This window comes from Melospiza melodia, chromosome 2 (assembly GCF_035770615.1).
Source record: "Melospiza melodia melodia isolate bMelMel2 chromosome 2, bMelMel2.pri, whole genome shotgun sequence".
NCBI classification, from domain to species: domain Eukaryota; kingdom Metazoa; phylum Chordata; class Aves; order Passeriformes; family Passerellidae; genus Melospiza; species Melospiza melodia.
The window spans coordinates 64098592-64117151 of record NC_086195.1 but is presented as its reverse complement, the minus strand read 5'-3'; the positions used below and the strand labels follow the sequence as shown (position 1 = coordinate 64117151).

The following is an 18560-nucleotide window of genomic DNA, read 5'->3' as shown; positions in this document are numbered from 1 at the left end:
CACAGAGCAGGGAGATGATGAGGCTTGTGAGGACTGCTGTCTCACAAGGCTCTGGTGTCCCCAGCACAGCTCTCTGTGTGTGCCACCCAGCTGTCAACACGCAGCCCACAATGGCACTGGGGGATTCCAACTTGAAACTGCTGTTTGGTCAGAAAAAAGACAGCTCTGCACGTGTCATGGCCTCCACAAGGGGTGTGAGCAGCAGCCTGGCAGGGGACAATCGGGGCCAGACGTTGTCTTTCACACAGAGAACACCCTGCTCAAGCGAGGGAGCGAGGAGCACACCAGGAAAGGCACAGCCGATCCCAGGAGACCTCCTGCCAGGGTGAATTACAGAGAATCACAGAATTGTTCAGCTCAGAAAAGAGCTCTAAGATGACCCAGCTGTAACATCTGTTGGCCCATGTGGATGCAGGCGGTTTGCTGCAGGTGGCCCTGCCCTGAACAGTGCAGGCCCAACTACTTGGCCTGGAGACCAAAGCAGATCCATTATATATTCCCAACCCTTCCAGTTGGCCCAGACGTAGCATTTAATACAGCATGGGGAAAGCTGATTAAGTAGCAATTTAACATTAATCAATAAAACGTGGTTAGACTAAACAGAAGTTATGTGATTAAAGAAGCATCAGAGATTCAACACAGACATGAGTCAGAACTTTTTGTTGCTTAGGAAGACCATGGGCTCCTGCGTGGCGTCACTAACTGCTAACTAACTCATGCTGAGATAAAATGGCACTAATTGATCTGTTGATATGGATGGAAATTATACAGATGCAGACATTTTGCATTTTTAACAGAAGTAAAGCACTCTGTCCAGATTCCAGATTGCTTTCCTCTGACCTTGAACACGTATTTAACACAAAGATTCCCATCTGCAGCTACCTAAGCCATACCTGGCTATCAAAAAAGATTTTCTGCCCAATAAGTTTAATTCCCCGGTAGTGTTCTTGCAAATAATTCTTCATTTTCTATTCAAGGACTTTTTATAGGCACCTAACCAGTGCTAGCACATACCTCATCCCAGTGCAGTACATGAATTTGCCACCCCACTCCTGTGTGGTCTTATTCTTTATTTACTCATTGTGTTACAGGACTGAATTGCCAGCAAAGATTCTCTGTAACTGTCTCCATTAAAACTTGGTCTTCCTGAGATGGCTGCCTTGAACTCTCAGCATTTCTAAGCTTTGATTTCATGGCCAGTAGCAGGGCTTGCTTCCTGTCAGTTGCCTCAAAAGAAGCACCCAGCCAGAACTGTGTGTTCTAAATCCCTCCAACACCTCCTTTGTAGTGGGCTGTCACTTCACCCACGGTGACAGTAGCATTCACACCACAATAAACTCCAGAAGACCAGATCACTTTTATTCATGGCATGGAAGAGCCAAAGTGACTTATGCAGAGGACAGCTGCTAATTCCAGAAATAACAAGGTCTGGCGCAAGCCAAGTATACCTGCTGATCCATCTCTGTACCCAGGTAGCTAAATGCCTCTTCAGGACTAAGATTTTGCTTCAGCTAATGAATGTCAGTACAACTGTGTGTCTCTCAAGGCTCTAATTTTCATTTGCAGCTGAAAAATGCCTACTTTTTCAAGCCAATAATTGCATGAAGGAAGACTGCTAGCATAAGGAGATTGTTATTTTGTTTCTGGAGGGATCAGAACTAACAGGGAAGTCAGTTAATTTTCATTTCCAATTACAAAAGCACAAACTTTAAATTCACTATGTGGCAAGCACAAAATCAGATTAGTTTCCCCGTGTATTCTATGTATTCTGATTTGAGAATTCTAGCTTTCACACATGCAACCTGGACAACATGTGTTTTGCATTTGTTTCCTGTAGTGAGGAATTCATACAAAATGTCTAAAAGGGCAGCTTTTCTTTTTCTTATTCCCACTTTCCTTGATCTGCCTTCATGAGCTTTTAACATCAACACACTGGTAAGAAAATGCAAGCATCTGGATTTATGGGGACGTGACCAGAAAGTATGAAAGCATAGATTTATTTTTTTTCATATTCACTCAGCACTTTTTTAATCTCAGTCTGAGACATTCTTAGTTTTCTCTGAAGTCAGAGCTAGCCCAGGGAACAGTGGCAGAGTTCTCTGACGTCAGGCTCATTGTGTAGGGTGTGTTGTGATGTTCCAGAATTTGGTTCGCAATTACGCAGTGAATTCTTTTTAGCTCTGCACTGACATCTTTACCTGAACAAGAGGGAAGCTTGTCTGCAGTAGAAAAGTGACAGTGCTGGAAGACCCGTCACAGAGATACATTCTTTATCCTACATAATTACTTTGTGCATTAATCATGGGAGATAACAGAACTGATGCCATGCCTACAAAAGCAGCAGTAAACAGGATTATTTAGCAGCCACAGAAGACCTATATTTCTCTAAGAAATTCAGAGCTATAGATCAGTGGTTCAGTGGTTGCAGCTGTGTAAGGAGTGAGATGCTCAGTGCTGGGCGCTGCTATGGGTGGCATTTTCAAATGGTATGTAACACTGAAAAACCTAGAGAGACTTTTCCCAATTGTATCACCTGGTTAAATAAAAGATACGACCTCTTTGTACAAACTTTACGTGTGAAATTAAAGATTTGTTTACACTGGATTTAAACCTTGGACGAATCTCTTTGCATAGCTCTCTAATGTGAGAATTCTGCAGCAGTGCAGACTGGGAGTGTCGCTGGTGTGGTTTGTGGCTTACTCCCTCAACCTGCAAGTAAATTAGCAGTACTGAAAGGTACCTGTGTTGATAGGTAAGTCTTGGGAGCAGACAAGCCCCAAGTCCCCTGAGCATTACCAAATACAGTAATTCTCCAGGGAACTTGCAACAGTAGGTGTATTAACCCCAAAATTAAGGCCAGATTCCAAAGTCAATTGCAATGATTGCACAAAGCACAGGAAATATCTTTATTGGCGTTCCTCCTTCGTGAAAGGCTCTGAAGCAGGGAGAAGCAGCAAAGGCTGGGGTTGAAAGTCACGTTCTGTTGGGCTGGGTCAGGTTCTACAGCGGGCTGAGCCCCCAGCGAGCACTGGGATAAAAATTAAAGCGATGTGCAGCGCTGGCAATCCAACAAAGCAATTCATGTGCATAGTGTTTGATATAAACCAGCTAATAGTGTTTGCCTTGCAGCCAGTACGAGGAGAACAAGTGGCTTTTCTGCACAGTGGAGTCATCTGATGTTTGCTTTAATTTCTGGCAGACCGGGGCAGCGTGAGTCAGATGCTCTCACAGCTGGCTCGGGCGGGGAGGAGGCCAGCAGGGACCCTGACTCACCAGAGCCGCCGCATTCCTTCCCAAAATCCAGCTCAGCGACTGGAAGTGAAATCGCGGCCCGGGGGCAGCTCCAAGGTTAGGCGAGGCGGGAGGAGCGGGGCTCTCCGTGCAGGGGGCAGGCAGCGGGGCCCGGCCCCGGGTGGGCGCCGGGGCAAACCCCGACAGACGCGTCTGGCTGGCGGCTGCCGGCGGGCACAGCGCTCGCCCCCTCCCCGCCAGCGGCAGGGTCCAGGGCCGCTGCCCCGGCAAGCCCCGGCCCCCGTTACCTCATTGCCACATTCCCCAGCGAGTGAGCTCAGCTGTGCCGCGGCCTCGCGCCTTTTATGGTCAAACAACTTTGCCTGGGCGAGGCTTTTTTCGCGAGTTGGGAGGAAGCGCCGGGGCTCGGCAGCTCCTCCGCCTCTCGCTGCTGCTGCTCCCGGCGGGCGGGCCGGGGCAGCCGAACAGCCCGGCCCCGACAGCCGTAGCTACTGCCACTGCCGGGGCGGCACTTCCCGCTCCCCCTGAGGTGAGTCCCTTCGTTCGCTTGACGACAAAGCCCTTGCCTTCTCCCCGGGGGTGGTGCGGAGGGTGCGGGTTTCCTGCCGCTCCCTCCCGCACGGCTCTGCACCTCGGACACAGCCCTTCGCTCCTGGTGCTGGCTCGGGGTGGGGCGGTGGTGCTTGGCCCTCCACAAAAACAATCAGGTTCGTGTGTATGTGTGCGTGTGTGTATGTGTGTATGTATGTATGTATGTGTGTGTGGTGACTTTTCTTCCCTGCCGGTGGAATGGAGGTGGACTCGGCGCTCCCGCACAGCCCCAGCAGCGGGGGAGAGGGAGGGGGTGCTGCTGCCGGGCTCTGCTCGGGACAAGCTCTCTTTTGTGTGAGCTTGGATGACCGAGACACCTCGCGAGCCTTTTTCCAGATGTGCTCGAGAGAGGAATCTGGGGCCCTTTGTGCATGAAATTTGCCTAATTTATGAGTTTCTGGCTCCCTGGGAGTGCCCTGAGAAAGTGTTTGCAAAGTCGTGGGACTTTCTAACGTTTTAAATATGTTTGCATAGCTTTTTGGAGTTTTTCTTCCTGGTTTTTCTTCCCTCCCTTGCATAGGGAGGAGGCAAGCCCAGCATCTGTGAGGGAAGTTAGTAGCTCCGAATAACCCCCTCCCCCAGCCGGGTGCTCCGAGGCTTTACCTTGCAGCTTGCATAGCTGATAGACTTTGCTCTCTTTGAAGCTTTGTAACTTTGGGGCAGGCTGGGAGAACTCTCTGGATGAAAAGCAGCATAACTCCTGAATCCGTTTAATCTGTTCTTAATATTCTTGCTTGTTTGTGGGGATTTTTTGTTTTGGTGGGGGCTTTTTGTTTTGTTTTTTTTTTCCCCCCTCTGACTCCCCTCAGTTGGGAGGAAGTTGGCCGATGGAGAAGTGCAAATATGATGTGTGCAGCTGTAGGGGCTTCCAGCGTGGCTGCAGCCAAACTGCTCTTACCAACAGAAGTGAAAAATGTCACTTGACTGTCTGCTTCTTCAGGTTCCTCCTGCTTTTGCTACCCCAGGAAAGGAGCAGAGCTGTTGAGAGTGGTGTCATGGCATCAAAGTGAAAGCTGTCTAGACGTATAACAGGTGGCAGACCCACCATGAGTCCTGGGAATTGACCCTCTTGCTAAAGGAGGTGTCCCTTGGTTCTGTCCTCCTTCTTCTTCCTGCTGTCAGAAAGAAAAGGTGTATGAGTCAACTTAGGTATCCTGCCTTTGGGGGCATCTTTCTTCATAGCTCCACTTGAGTCATCCTAAATGCTGTTAGAGCAAGTAAAAAAATCTCTCCCCTCGGGGTAAATGTGAGGATGAGAAAGATTTGAGATTACTTCTGTTGGCGTGACACTCCCTCTCCCACAGCTCTCCCAGACTGTGCCACAGGACCTGTGTGAGCTGTGTGTTTCTGGTAAGGCTTAGATGGCATTGGCAGCACCCCAGGGCTGGAGGGGGTGACTCTCTGCAAGGCCAAGCTTTCTCAGCCGGGTTGGTCTGTGTGGGTGGACTGATAGCCAGCAGCGAGGATGAGCAGGGGCAGCTGCTGGGTGGAGACAGCCCTGAGCAGCAAGTGCCCTAAGTGCGACACAGCGTACAGGGAAATGGGCTGCTTTGGGTTCAGGGACATGGCAGGTGCTGGTTGCAAAGCCAGTGGGTTGTTTTGTGAAGCAGCCGATGTCCTCAGACTGTGTTGACTAACCCTGTGATTAGAAGTGACATTGTCACTGTAGTGTTCTGCTCATAATCCTGTCAAATCTGGTAGAGCTACTGCCAAGTGGTTCATTACACCCTAGTGAAATAATGGAGTAGGAGGCAAAAGTCTCTAAAGAAAGGCTGGAGGTGTATTTAACAGCTTCTGAAGCTTGGTGAGAACTGCAGAATGGAAGGGAGTTGGTCAGTCCCTTCTGACTGGCAAGTCTGATGAACCCTAGAAGTTTGGAGGAATGAGGACAGACCTTGCTAATTACTCTTCTGCCTTGGCCCTTTCCAATTCTGAACCCAGGGGGAATGCTCAGCACAGCTTTTTGGCTCCTGCTTATTGTTGCTGCCTCATTCTCCTTTCGAAACTCCCAGAAGAGTTGTCCAAGTATGCATCTTATCAGCACCGCACAAAGGGAAGGAAAGGTTCAGCAGCATGGACTTTGTTTGTGTTGCCACACGCTTGTGACCTGGGGAGGCTGGGACAGGTTGCTGCTGTATTGTGCCACACCGCACCGAGCCGTGGGAGCGCTTAGGACGGGGCAGGCGGTTCTTAGCAGCAGCCAGGGGTTATCGGGGCCGGGCGGATGTTTGTGGCACCAGGGCTGTCTGTGGCAGCAGCTGTTATTGTCCGTGGCAGCGGCCGGCAGCGCGGAGGGGCGCTGATTCGGACATGCCAACGCGGAAAGCTGGCACGGAGCCCCTGTGCTGACGGCAGCCCTATTGTGCTGGGGTGTTAGGAGGGCTGTGGGCATGCCAGGCTTTACAACAAAGCGTCTGGCTCCGTGGGGGCTTCTAGCACGGGTGAGCTTGCTGGCCTGGATCGCGGGACCGGGGCAGCCGTAGGGATGCGCCTCTGCTCGGGACAGCGCCGTTCCCCTCACAGCCGGCCCGGCCGGGCACCCTGCGCTCGCTGGGCCCGGGGCTCGGCCCCGCGGGCGGGGGGCGGCGGCATCCGGGGAGCGCTTCCTGGCGGGGGCGGGGCGAGCGGGCGGCGGAGCCCGGCCGGGGCGGGAGGAGACACAGGCTGGCATCGCCCAGCTCCGGAGAGCCTCTCCCGCCCGGCCGTGCGGCTCCGGCGGCATGGAGGGGCCTGGAGGTAAAGGTGCGGGGTGCCGGGGGAGAGGGGCATTGCTGCCGCTGCCACAGGCTGAGCTCGAGAGGAGCCGGCTGGCGGTATCGGGTAAAGGGGGACAGGAAAGGCTGATTCCTCTTCAGGGGGCATCCTTTGGGGTGCGGGGGATCACCCTCCTTCGGGTCACCACAGGTGCAGGGCTGCAGTGCAGTGGAAATCTGGGTTTTCTCTGTTGCAAGAACCCATTTGTGGTTAATGCCATGCTGAGTTGAAATGGTGAAGTGTGATGGCTCATTCGAGCTGTCTGCAGTTTCTGTTCTTCCTTTTTCCTGTGCTGGTCTTGTAAGTGCACTGCTCAGGCACCTCAGCCTCTGGCCTGAGTTAAATTCCTCTATCCCTTTGTTTCACATACTCTTCTCCATTAATTTCCACTCTGGCCCAAGGATGATTTCATGTAGGTTTCCTCCCTCTTCTCTCCTGCCAGGTGCTGAGAAGATGGCCTCCCCAGGTGCCCCAGGGACCCGCATGACGTCCACAGTCAGCATCAACATTTCTACGCCTTCCTTCTACAACCCACAGAAGAAGTTTGCACCTGTGGTTGCCCCTAAGCCCAAGGTGAACCCCTTCAAGGCTGGGGGTGCGTCAGAGTCGTCGGTGCCTCCACCTCCTGGTCCTGGTGCCCAGCGTGCTCAGATGGGGAAGGTGGGGGAGATTCCATTGCCACCCGTGTCTATGCTGGCAGAAGGTAGGTCAAGGCTGGCGTGGCAGATGTGAATATGCATTTCTGACTTCTCAGGGTGGGAGGTTTGTAGCTGGGCTGAATATGAGAACAGGAGTGTAACTGCTGCAAGTGATGGATATTCTTGCTGTAGAGACTAGCAGGATCATAACAAGACAAATGGATTGGAAAGAGGTCTCAAAGTACATAGTGTCTCCATTAGGAAAGGAGGGAGGAGACTGTCCTGCACTGCACTGGTGCTGGAGGAGGGATGCAGTGGATTTTTCACAGTATTCCCTGGGTGCACAGTTGTGTAATTGCAGTCAGTTTTTGGCCAGTGTGAGAGCAAGTATGTTGCAGAGAAGTTGACCCTGATAGTGATGAATCACTCTGTTCTCCTTGTTGTTGATTGGTCCCAGCTCTTAACTTAACCAATAAGTTGGTTATCTCTGACTGTCCTTCTTGTGGGCTCTGCAATTGCCACCTTTGATGCTGGAAAAGAGAGGGAGAAATAATTGCGTGAAAAAATAGTGGCAGGGATGATAAACAGGAAGTGAGACTCAGAGTTTAGTTTGTATGGCTTGTACAGTTGGTACTTTTTCCTAGTGGTTTGGGTTGGGTTTTCCTGTGTAGAGGGACTTCTTGTTTCACTGTGGTTTTCTTACTTCTTTCTTTCTTTTTTTGTGTGGCCTTTTTTTGTTTCCTGCAGTGGTACAGTGGGTTTTTTTGTTCCTTGTTTTGTTGCTTGGTTGGTTTTGTGTCCTTTTAGATGCAGTTTAGAGGCTGGTTATGTTACTCTGTAGTTTGAGCATTTGGTCAACATGGGGCCATCAGAAATTTCTGTAGGGACTGTTTGCTAATGCTTGATACTGCCTATTTCCCCAAGGCTCTGTCGAGTAAAGGGTGTGCCTCAGTCAGGACACACATGTTCAGAGAATGCCAGCTGCTGGTTTAAATTTCTTTTCTTTCACTGTTTAGCAGGGACTTGCAACACTGATATTTTCCAGGTTAGTGTGCTAAGTTGGTGGGCAGCTGACCTGATGGTAGGAAGACTGGTCCTGTGCTTGCAGGAGAAGAGTGATTAAGCCATTTTTCCCATTTCTGAAGTCACAAGGACATGCTGGTGCTTCTGCCTCCTAAAATTGTACCAGCAAGGTGTATTTCTTGTATGTTCTTGGCTGGAATCTTGTGTCTGTGGAAATCAAGGTCCCGTTTTAGGACTTATCATTTTCTGCTGTAGTGGTCTGGATTAGGGATGTGTCTGTCAGAAGGTCTCAAACTGACACAAATACTGCCTGAAGTAGATGGATGGATGTTAAAATTTACTTTTCAACATACAGTATGAGTGGAGTGTTAGGTGTTACTTGCTCTGCTTCTCCTGTTGTTAAAGTGGGCATTATGGAGTAACTAGACAGAAAATCTAGCAGAAGAACCATTTGTCATAAGCTGCTGTGTCATCATTGGGTAAGGACTGCCAGCAAGACAGCTGATGCACAGACGAGCCACCAAAACTCAGTCATGAGAGAAATGCATCTGATTTGGTCCTCCTCTGGTGCATATCTTCAGTCCTTCTGTGCCTTTCTTACACACTCCCCAAACAAATGTAGTATGATACAGATCTGTAGCAGTTGGACTGTCTTAAATGATAGATGGCTGAGTTAGTATTGCTGTAGGAATGTTATATTTAGTATTGATTACTCTGTAAATCTGGTGTAACAACTTCGTGGGGAACTTTCTTGTCCTGTGAATAATTCATAAAACAGGCTTTTAGTGCATCTGGAACAATGTGACAGCAAATCAGAGTTTTGTTTCTTAGGGTTTCGATAAACCAAAAGGCAAGCACGTACAAGTTTGATCCCAAACTGTAATTTCAAAGAAAAAAAACCAACTCCCTCCCCCAGCAGAATTTCTGCAGCACAAGAAGGCTTGCTTGGAGGAGGTGTTGCATACCAGGGCAGTTTATGCATTCCTCAGGCTAATAAGATTTTGCCTTTCGTTTTCTAAAAGGGCAGTATCGTCTCCCTTAGGTTACAGATGAGAAGTCCTTATAAAGCCTGTTGACAACAGCTGGATATAAAGATGAGACTGTTTGGTTACTGCTGGTAAAAGCTGCACTTGGAGTAGTGCACTTGGAAAGTTTGGTCTTTCACTCTACTGCTTATTCGGGCTAGCTGGGAAGAGAGGTGGGTGTCTGGAAGAAGGCATGTGGAAGTTACACCTCCTCATCTTCAGTGTTCTTTGCTATGTGGTTGATAAGAGGATGCTTTCTTCCCTACGTGGGGAAGGGAAGAGGATTCACATTTATTTGTCCATGTTGTAGTAGAAAATGGTTGGTTTTGCCTGTTATGCATCTTTGGCAAATAGGAATAGGTAGAAGCAGAGGGCTTTTTTAGAACACGGAGGTGCTCTGGTGCCTTTCAGCCTGCTTAAAAGGGTTTTGGAAAATTTCTCATGTCATAATGTCTGTTGAGTGTGAAGACATAGCCTCAAAAATCAAAGCTGGTTTTGCCCCCCCCAGAAAAACAGGCATTTCAAAGATTGTTCATACACATAAGGGGTAGTTGGTCCAGCTTGCTTTTTTTCCCCCACTTAGTAGTGCTTACTATGCTGCTGTGAGATGCCAGCTTATTTTTGTGTGAAAACACAGTCTCTCCAGGGTGTCCTGGGTTGTCCACTGGCATTCCATGTTTGCTACCCTGTGTTCAGTAACCTGAGCCAGTTACTGGCAAGAGAAGGGTGTGCTGGGGACCAGGGAGTGAGACAAGGAGCAAATGAGACAAATGAGGAAGGAATGAGACAAAGAGCATAGTGAGATATATTTCCCAAATGTACAACAACTCTGCCCAGTGACTAGTAACAGCATCTACTGAGGACAGATTACATCATTATGAAAAGCTTTGGACAAGGTGAAAAACAGCTTGTGGAGTTCAGTTGTCCTTGATGGGTGCTGAGATCCCATTGGTACAGGGGAACCAATGTGCACTCCCTGCCCAGAAGGCTGATGGAGTCCTGAGCTGCGTCGAAAAGGGTGTGACCAGCAGATGGGAGAGGGATTCTGCCTCTCTGCTCCACTCTTGTGAGACCCCACCTGGAATGCTGCTTCTGGCCCTGGGGTCCTCAGCACAAGAAAAATGTGGACTTGTTGGAGAGAATCCAGAGGAGACCACAAAGCTGATCCAAGGGTGGGAGGGAGCGCCTCTTTTAGGAAGACAGCCTGAGAGAGCTGAGGTTTGTCAGCCTAGAGAAGAGAATGCTCTGGGGAGAACTTATTGTGTCCTTCTACTATCTTAAGGGGATTATAAAAAAGAGGGAGATGGAGATTTTATGTGTACAGATAGTAAAAGGACAAGGGTTTTACACTGAAAGAGGGCTGGTTTAGATTAGATGTCAGGAAGAAATTCTTTACTCAGAGGGTGGTGAGGTACTGGAGCAGATTGCCCAAATAGGTGGATGCCCCATTTCTGGAAGTGTTCAAGCTCACACTGGATGGGGCCCTGAGCATCCTGATTGAGGAGTGGTGTCCTTGCCCATAGCAGTGAGGGCAGAACTAGATATTCTTTGAGGTCTCTTCCATCCTAAACCACCCTGTCATTCTATGATCCTGCTTGCTGCAATACCTTCAAGAACCCTCCTGGCTAGGAGTAAGAAATGATCTGAAGTCGCTTTTATTCTCATTCTTCCCCACAGACCTGCCACTGCCACCTCCTCCTCCGCCTGGGGAGGATGCAAGCTTCTCCTCAAACTGTGCATTTCCACCACCCCCACCACCCTTTGAAGAGCCTTTTCCACCAGCCCCAGATGAAGCTTTTCCTTCTCCTCCTTCTCCACCTCCTCCTCCTCCACCAATGTTTGATGAAGGACCTGTGAGCAAGGTTCCTGCCCCACAGGTGAGTGAGGTCCAAGGAAGTGTGGTGTGTGTGTGATGCTCTGTGAGGTGGGACAGCTTCTCGCTACTGTCTGAGCTCAGCAGCAGGAAGCCCTGAGAACCTGGGAAAGCAGGAAATGCTACCAGCCACTGGACCAGCACAGGTTAGGGTCAGCTGGCTGGGCCACAGCTCTGAGGGGAAGGACCTGGGGTTCCCTGTTGACAGAGAATGCAAGCCAGCAGTGCTCCCCTGTGGCAGTGAGGGCCAGCCACACGCTGGGCTGCTCCTGGGAGAGAAGGACAAGGACGGTGAATACTCCTCCCTTCTGTGCTGGTGGGGCTGCATCTTGGAGGACTGCATCTGGTTGGGCTCTTCAGTATAACCACCCCTCTGGAATGCTGAATGAGAAGCAATCCAGTCAAAGGTCACAGCAGCCTTTGGGGTTGGAGCAGAAGAGGCTGCCAAGGCAGAGGTCTGACTGGAGTCTGCAATACCTAAAGGAGGGCTGGAGAGAAGACAGATTCTTCTTACTCGAGCACAACAAGGGACAATGGACAGAAGTGGCAAGGGAAGTTCCCTTTGGACAGAAGAAAACCCTGTGGCTCATTGCTGGCATGTGTGCCTAGAAAGACTGGGGAACCTGCATCCTTGGTAATGCTGTGAAATCATCTGTGTGAGGCCTTGAGCAGCCTGGTGTTGCTTGGGAATTAGCCTTGCTGTGAGCAGAGTGTTGGACTACAGATGTCCAGATGTCTTTTCCCACCTAAATCTGAGAGCTTCCTTGGGCTGTGCATTTTCCCACTGTTTGTAGACCTTTGAGACTGTGTCCTCTTCGTCCTCGCCAGCTTTTTATCCAGTCAAAGCAAGGAGCAGATCTGTACCAAAGTCCAAAGTATCAAAATGTGCTATTGGAAAGAAATTATTCACCCATTTCTGTGGCTGGTCCTGTAACATGCTCTGCTCCCTTTTTCCTCACGGATGGCTGTGTAGGTACGTGGCAAGATGAGCAGCGTTGATCTTGAGATTGAATCACTGTCTGTAATGTTGGATGACATGGAGAAGAATGACCCCTTCAAATCCCGGGTGAGCTGTCCAGAGTGTTGCAGGTGGAAGAGGAGGTGCCTGGTTTGTTGAACAGAGGTAGTGAGAAAGGTGCTACTGAAGATTAAAATATGTGGATAAACCATAGCACACAGGTGTTGGTGAAGGATTGGAAAACGTGGATCTTGCAACTTGTCAGTATTGCTAAACATGTCAGTGTGGAAACCCTTCGTGTTCTGGGTCTGGGATAGCTGCTGGCTGATTCACTGCTATAGATGGCATATTTTCTCTTCCACCTTGCTGATACCTGCCTGTTTTCTCTCTGCTGCTTCTCTTTACAGATAACTCCGGGATCCACAGGTTCTCTGGAGAAACCATTGGCCCCAAAAGCCCCTGTGGAAATACCATCTGCCCCCAAAGATGCTCCTCCTTCCTTTCCTTCCAAATTCACGCCAAAGCCAAGTGGAAGCTCACCTTTCAAGCCCCCTGGGGTGGATTTGAACCCCACCCCAACCCCATGGGCAGCCCCACAGCAACACAAGGAGCCCCAAGCATCAGTCCCTCCACCCCCTTCTCTCCCTTCTGCTCAGCCTACCCCTAAATTCACCCCATCTCCTGTTGCTGGCTCTCATAAGTCTGTGTCCAGATCAGGTGACAGTGTTCCAATGGCTCCTTCAAATTCTACGAGATACCCTACCTCCCTTCAGACTCAGTTCACAGCCCCTTCACCTTCAGGCCCCTCCTCTCGACCACAGCCCCCCAGTTTCACCTATGCCCAGCAGAGGGAAAAACCCCAAGTGCAGGAGAAGCCACGCCCAACAGAACAGCCGGCTGCTGCAAGAGACACGGTGAGGGAAAGAGCCCTGGGACTGGTGTCTGTGGGCAGGCACACTGGGAGTGAAACTCTGAGGATGAGGGTGGATCTGCCCAGGCTGTAGGGAGGCTGTTACCCCCTCTGAAGGAGAGATGTAACTATGGAGGTTGTAGTGCAGAGGGGTAGGGCTTCATGTGAAGGTGGGAAGAATCAAGCACAGTGGATGGCAGATTGTTCCTAGAGATGAACAGAGAGGACCTATAAAGGCTAGGGAAATAGGTTAATTAGGGACAAGGTGGGAGGGAGTCTGTCTTTCGGGATTTAATGTTCCCTCTTCCTGCAGCATAGACCCACAGGTTCCAATGCAGACCCACCTAGGGGGAATTCCTGTCTGACAATGAAGGAGGTAGAAGAGCTGGAGAAGTTGACCCAGAGACTAATGAAGGATATGGAGCATCCACCCCCAGCAGAGGCTGCAACTTCTGGTGCGTGCTTTCAATGGACAGCAGTAGGATCGAGACTGTGATGGGTTTTCATCTCTCCTGATCCCTTTCCTCTTCCATTGACAGAGCTCTGTGGCTTCTGCCGGAAGCCCCTGTCACGAACCCAGCCAGCTGTGAGGGCCCTGGACCGCCTCTTCCATGTGGAATGCTTCACCTGCTTCAAGTGTGAGAAGCAGCTGCAGGGGCAGCAGTTCTACAATGTGGATGAGAAGCCCTTCTGCGAGGACTGCTATGCTGTGAGTCACTGGGGTGAAAGCTGCTGGAAGGAACTGAGCTCGCTGTGGTTGTTCTCTCTTGCTTTCCCTTCCTCCTTCCATCTTTGCTTCCTGTGGTGTAGCCTCACAGGGGTGGCAGATTGGATTCATGTGTCTTACTTGTTTTCTTTGGGCTCAGAGCACCTTGGAGAAGTGCAGTGTCTGCAAGCAGACCATCACAGACCGGATGCTGAAGGCCACTGGTAACTCATACCATCCCCAGTGCTTCACCTGCGTGATGTGCCATACCCCCCTGGAAGGGACCTCTTTCATTGTGGACCAGTCTAACCAGCCTCACTGTGTGGATGACTACCACAGGTATGGAGAGAGCACGTGCATGTGGTGTATGAGAGAGGGCAGATTCCCTCACACCTGCTTCTCTTTGCTGCAGCGTGGGGGTGGGTTGCCCATGTCATCTGTCAGACATGAGGTTAAAAATGAGTCAGCAAAGTGTGAAGATGTCTTTCCACCTAAACATTTATTATTCCTCTGCTGCTAAGGCCACTGAACAGCACTGAGAATCCTCCCTTGAATGTCACCATGGTGGTCATGGTCTCCTCCATGGTTCTGTGTTGCAGGAAGTATGCTCCACGCTGCTCAGTCTGTAGTGAACCTATCATGCCAGAGCCTGGAAAGGATGAGACAGTGCGTGTTGTTGCACTGGAGAAAAATTTCCACATGAAATGTTACAAGTGTGAGGTAAGCCTGGTGGCCCCATTCCTCCCATGTTTCCTGTGCCCATCACCAGCAACTGGACACCTTTGTTGTCTAGGCTGACCCAACACTGAAGTTGTTTTGAAGGAATCTGGAATGTTTTTGAAGCATGTTCAGAAAAAGATTAGACATTCACAGGAATGAATACAGGGACTGTGCAGGGTTGTTGCATTCCATAACACTCCAAGACATCAGCTGTTTTATAGGAGGGGAACTTGATGGAATTGCTCTCCCCTCAGAACAGCATCTTCCGTTAGCACCACCAGGGACAGAGCAGTGGGCTGCGAGCGATCCTGACCCTGTGGGGGCATTTCTTATGTCCTTGAATGCCTTCACTCTGTTCTTGGTCATCACTGAGCTTCCTCTTCTTTTCCTGTTTAGGACTGTGGGAAGCCCTTGTCCATTGAGGCAGACGAGAATGGGTGCTTTCCTCTGGATGGGCACGTGCTGTGTATCAAGTGTCACACCGTTCGCGCAAAAACCGCGCGCTGAGGAGCTCGGAGGGGGCATTCCCTCGAGATCCCCGCACTCAGTACTCCTCCCCTCCCTGCAATCGTCCTACCCCTCTGCCTGACAAGGCAGACTGCTACCAATGGAGACTATGCCAGCACAGATTTTCATTCATGTAGGATTCACTGCTCCTAGATTCACTCTGCACACCCACCAAGAAAGGACCTCTTCTGCCACCGCTTCCTGGCCACAGCGTATCCCAGGCTGGGGGCTGTCCTCAAGGTGAGTGCACAATCGCTGTTCCCTCGAGACTCTGGAGGAGAAAGATCAGCCCTCCACCACCGCCTGGTGGAAGAAGCAAGAAGGGCCTGGTGGCAAGTGCTGGGAAGGGCTGAGAGCATTCTTCAGTTCCATGGAGCCAAGAACGATGATTTGACTTGAGAAGGTGGAAGCCTGCATCTGGGCACCACTTCTGTCTTTTATTTTATGTCTTGTGACACCTCATTATCAGGATGTCTTCCTCTGCCTGCTCCCTCACCTGGGTTTGAGTGTGGAGGCATAAAGTAGTCGGAATCTGTTACTGTCGCTGGAAAAAGCTAACTTGCTATAGCTTTTCTGTCTCTAATGGATTTTACTGGTTAACTGTCTTGTCGTCTTTTCCCTTAGTCAGATTAAACTGGCAGTGTTTGAAATACTACTCTGTTTCTGAGTTTGGAAGCTTTTTTTAAAAAAAAATCTTCTTCCCCTTCCCAAAATTAATTGTTTCCCAGTGTGGTTTCTGGACAGCCAGGCTGGGAACCAGAGTAGCAAAGCAGTCCAAAGAATGCATGTTTACAAATAGAAACCGTCAGAAGGACGGGCAGCACATGGTGAGGAGGCGTCTCAGTGCGTGGATGAGGATTCAGCAGACTGAGGAATGTCTCCTGTTCCAGTAGGGTTTCTTTCACTGCTGTCAGTGAGAGCTGCAGTGTAATTTGTAATTGCAATGTACTGTCTGGCTCTGAGCATTACTGCACCGAGCCCCATTTCCTGAACTAGAAACTGTCTCAAACTGAACAAACATTTTGAATAACAGCACTGTCCAACCACTGTTTGCATTCAATAAAATGTGTGGGTTTTTTCCATTAACCTGTGTCTGCTGTGTTTGTTCAGCCACCCATGGGAGTTGCTGTCTTTGGCAGTAGAACTGCCATTGCACAGCTTTTTTATACATTGCCAAGTGTATATGAGGCTATTCCACCCCGCCTCCAGAGAGCAGGAGTCTGAACATGGCCTTTCTCTCTCCACCTCTTGGTCTCCTTTCCAGACTTCTATTTTCTGTACCTGAAGAGTAGCTCTTGTTTAAAACAGTGCAAGACTGCAGTTCAGTACAGCAATATTGTAGTCTGCCTTACATATCACTCAGAGATGGGTATTCCAGTGAGATGGAAGTGGATTGTAATAAAAGTGCACTTTGTTTGCTTTGTCCCTAACAATTGCCCCTCAGAAAGTGTTTGTGGTTTATGGTTCTAAGCATGGTATTGTGATGGTCCCTGCAGATGAAACTTCTCTTTGTGGTAAGCACCAATGTTTCTACACTTCAGAGACCTGAAACCTACTCTTGATCTCTTGCCAGTTTGGGGAAGATCTTTAATGACTCGTTGTAAATTGATCCAGTAAATGTCTTGATGTTTTCTGTAGAATGAGTAGAGAATAAATTATCCATTTATTTTTCTTACTGTAGTTGTTGCTAGTTTGTAGGCATTGTTGTGAGAGGCTGTTTCTAGACCATGTTATCAAAAGTTTGTGCCCACAAACACCAAGGAGTGCAGGGAAGAACAATGCTGGGATAGAGAAGCAGTAATTCTGCTCCTCCCAGAACTATCAGAGCACCATAGCCTTGGTGTCTGGGTAGGAGACCTATCCAGTGGCGTCAATAGGATGGGATTACCTTGTGGGTTAAAGGGAAGTTTCCCCTCTGAGGGGCATGGGATGTGTAGGGGGAAGATCAAAGGCAGGAAACAGGAGTGATCAAGGATGGGAAGTGCCATGGAGAAAAACTGACAGGAAGAAGGCACAGGAGGAGGTGGCTGCATGTACACAGTACACTTGTCTGGCCATGCCCTGTGTGTCATCAGTGCAATCTGTCCTGCCTTCATAGTAGCATTTTTGTTGTACTCTGTATGGGATCTGTTCAGTGCAAGTGAATCTGAAGGCCAGCAACTAGACAGACCTGAGTGCATGTATCCTGTGTGGGTGCGTATGTCCTTGTGTTACTGCCAGCAAAATCAAGTCAGAGTAGCTAGTGTGTAAGGTAAGAGATTTGGGAGCCAGGACGTGGTATGGCTGTGGGTCTGGCTAAATGCTGTGAAGACGTGTGGGAGTGAGCTGCTCAAGCTCTTAGGAGCCACTCGTGGGTCTGGAGACCAGCTGAAAGAGAATTTGCATCCCAGTGTGAGGACACTGGGAGACCAGGGAGTCCTGGAGCCAGCTGCTGGGTAGAGCCAATGCCTAAGGCTAACTCCTGGAGGGCCCCAGGGTGTGTGTGTGTGCATGTCTGCATGGGCTGCAGGCCTTGAGGATTTGCTTATCCTGGTGCCAGCAACTGAGGAGAGCAGCTCAGGCTCCAGGGCTTGGAGCCAGCTGCAGGATGGCTGGTCTTGGGCACTAGAGGGATCCATTGTGTGCTTGTATGTGTTTCCCTCTAACAGGTTCATCCTGATCAGCCAGAGCTGGGAAGAGGATTAGGCTGTTTGTGCTGTGCTTGCATGTCTGCTGCGCTCTCTGCCTCCGGCCAGTCATGCACAGTGTGTGCGTTTATAGACATGCACCCATTATAGACTTGGGGATTTTCTGTGCATGAGTGCCTATTGGGAATACGTGCTCAGGCTTGCTACTGGCTGTACCCTGAGGACATGGAACTGAACAGCCTTTTCACTACCAGGCCAGCTGATTCAGCAGCTTCTAACACTTGAAGCTGGAAGGGACCTCCCTGCCTAGAGCAGGGTCAACCACAGCAGGTTGCTTTTTAATACCTTAAAGGATGAGATCTGGATAATCTGTTCCAGTGTTAACACTCTCACTGTAAGTTTTTCTCACCTTCAAACAGAATGTACTGCATTTTGGTGTGGTCTCACAGCTGCTTCTTTCGCTAGATACCACTCAGGAGTATCTGGCTCCTTTTTTACTCCCATCAGGCATTTATACACAATGATAAAAGCCACCCAAACCTTCTTCTCTTGAGGCTGAACAGCTTCCAGCTCTCTCAGTCTCTCCCTGTTTGTCAGATGCTCTAATCCCTTCAAAACCACAGCAGCTTTTCACTGGACTAGTTCCATTAAGTTTATATCTTTTTGTACTGGGAACTCCAAAATTGGACACATCACTTCAGGTGTCTGACCAATGCTTAAATAAAGAGGAATAATTGCCTCCTTCCAGTTACTGCTGATGCATTAGTTGAAATGCAGCCCAGCCCAGGTGTTGTCTTGTTTTGCTAAAGGGCTCAGGTGCAACTTGCTGTTCACAATGACCAGCAAGTCTTTTCTTCCAAAATTGCCTTCCAGTCCCCAACTTGTACTGGCACCTGTGACTATTTTTCCCCAGTCGCGAGGCTCTGCCTTTCCCTTGGTTCAACTTACTGAATCACCTCTCCTCTCATTTCTCCCC

General features: G+C 49.6%; 1 protein-coding gene across 5 annotated transcripts; it reads left to right on the top strand.

Annotated features, from left to right (window-relative positions):
* Positions 1 to 3161: 3161 nt before the first annotated feature.
* Positions 3162 to 16043, top strand: ZYX (zyxin). Of its 5 annotated transcripts, none has more exons than XM_063148544.1 (10): positions 3162 to 3348; positions 7040 to 7300; positions 10961 to 11160; positions 12130 to 12222; positions 12522 to 13028; positions 13338 to 13479; positions 13564 to 13733; positions 13891 to 14069; positions 14330 to 14450; positions 14847 to 16043. In XM_063148544.1, the coding sequence occupies exons 1-10, from the start codon at positions 3177 to 3179 to the stop codon at positions 14955 to 14957; spliced, it is 1956 nt and encodes a 651-aa protein (XP_063004614.1). In that variant the 5' UTR covers positions 3162 to 3176; the 3' UTR covers positions 14958 to 16043. The 5 variants fall into 5 exon arrangements, with proteins under 5 accessions (XP_063004614.1, XP_063004615.1, XP_063004617.1 ...); XM_063148547.1 differs by lacking the exon at positions 3162 to 3348 and adding an exon at positions 3680 to 3781; XM_063148548.1 differs by lacking the exon at positions 3162 to 3348 and adding an exon at positions 3941 to 3959.
* The last annotated feature ends 2517 nt before the right edge of the window (positions 16044 to 18560 follow it).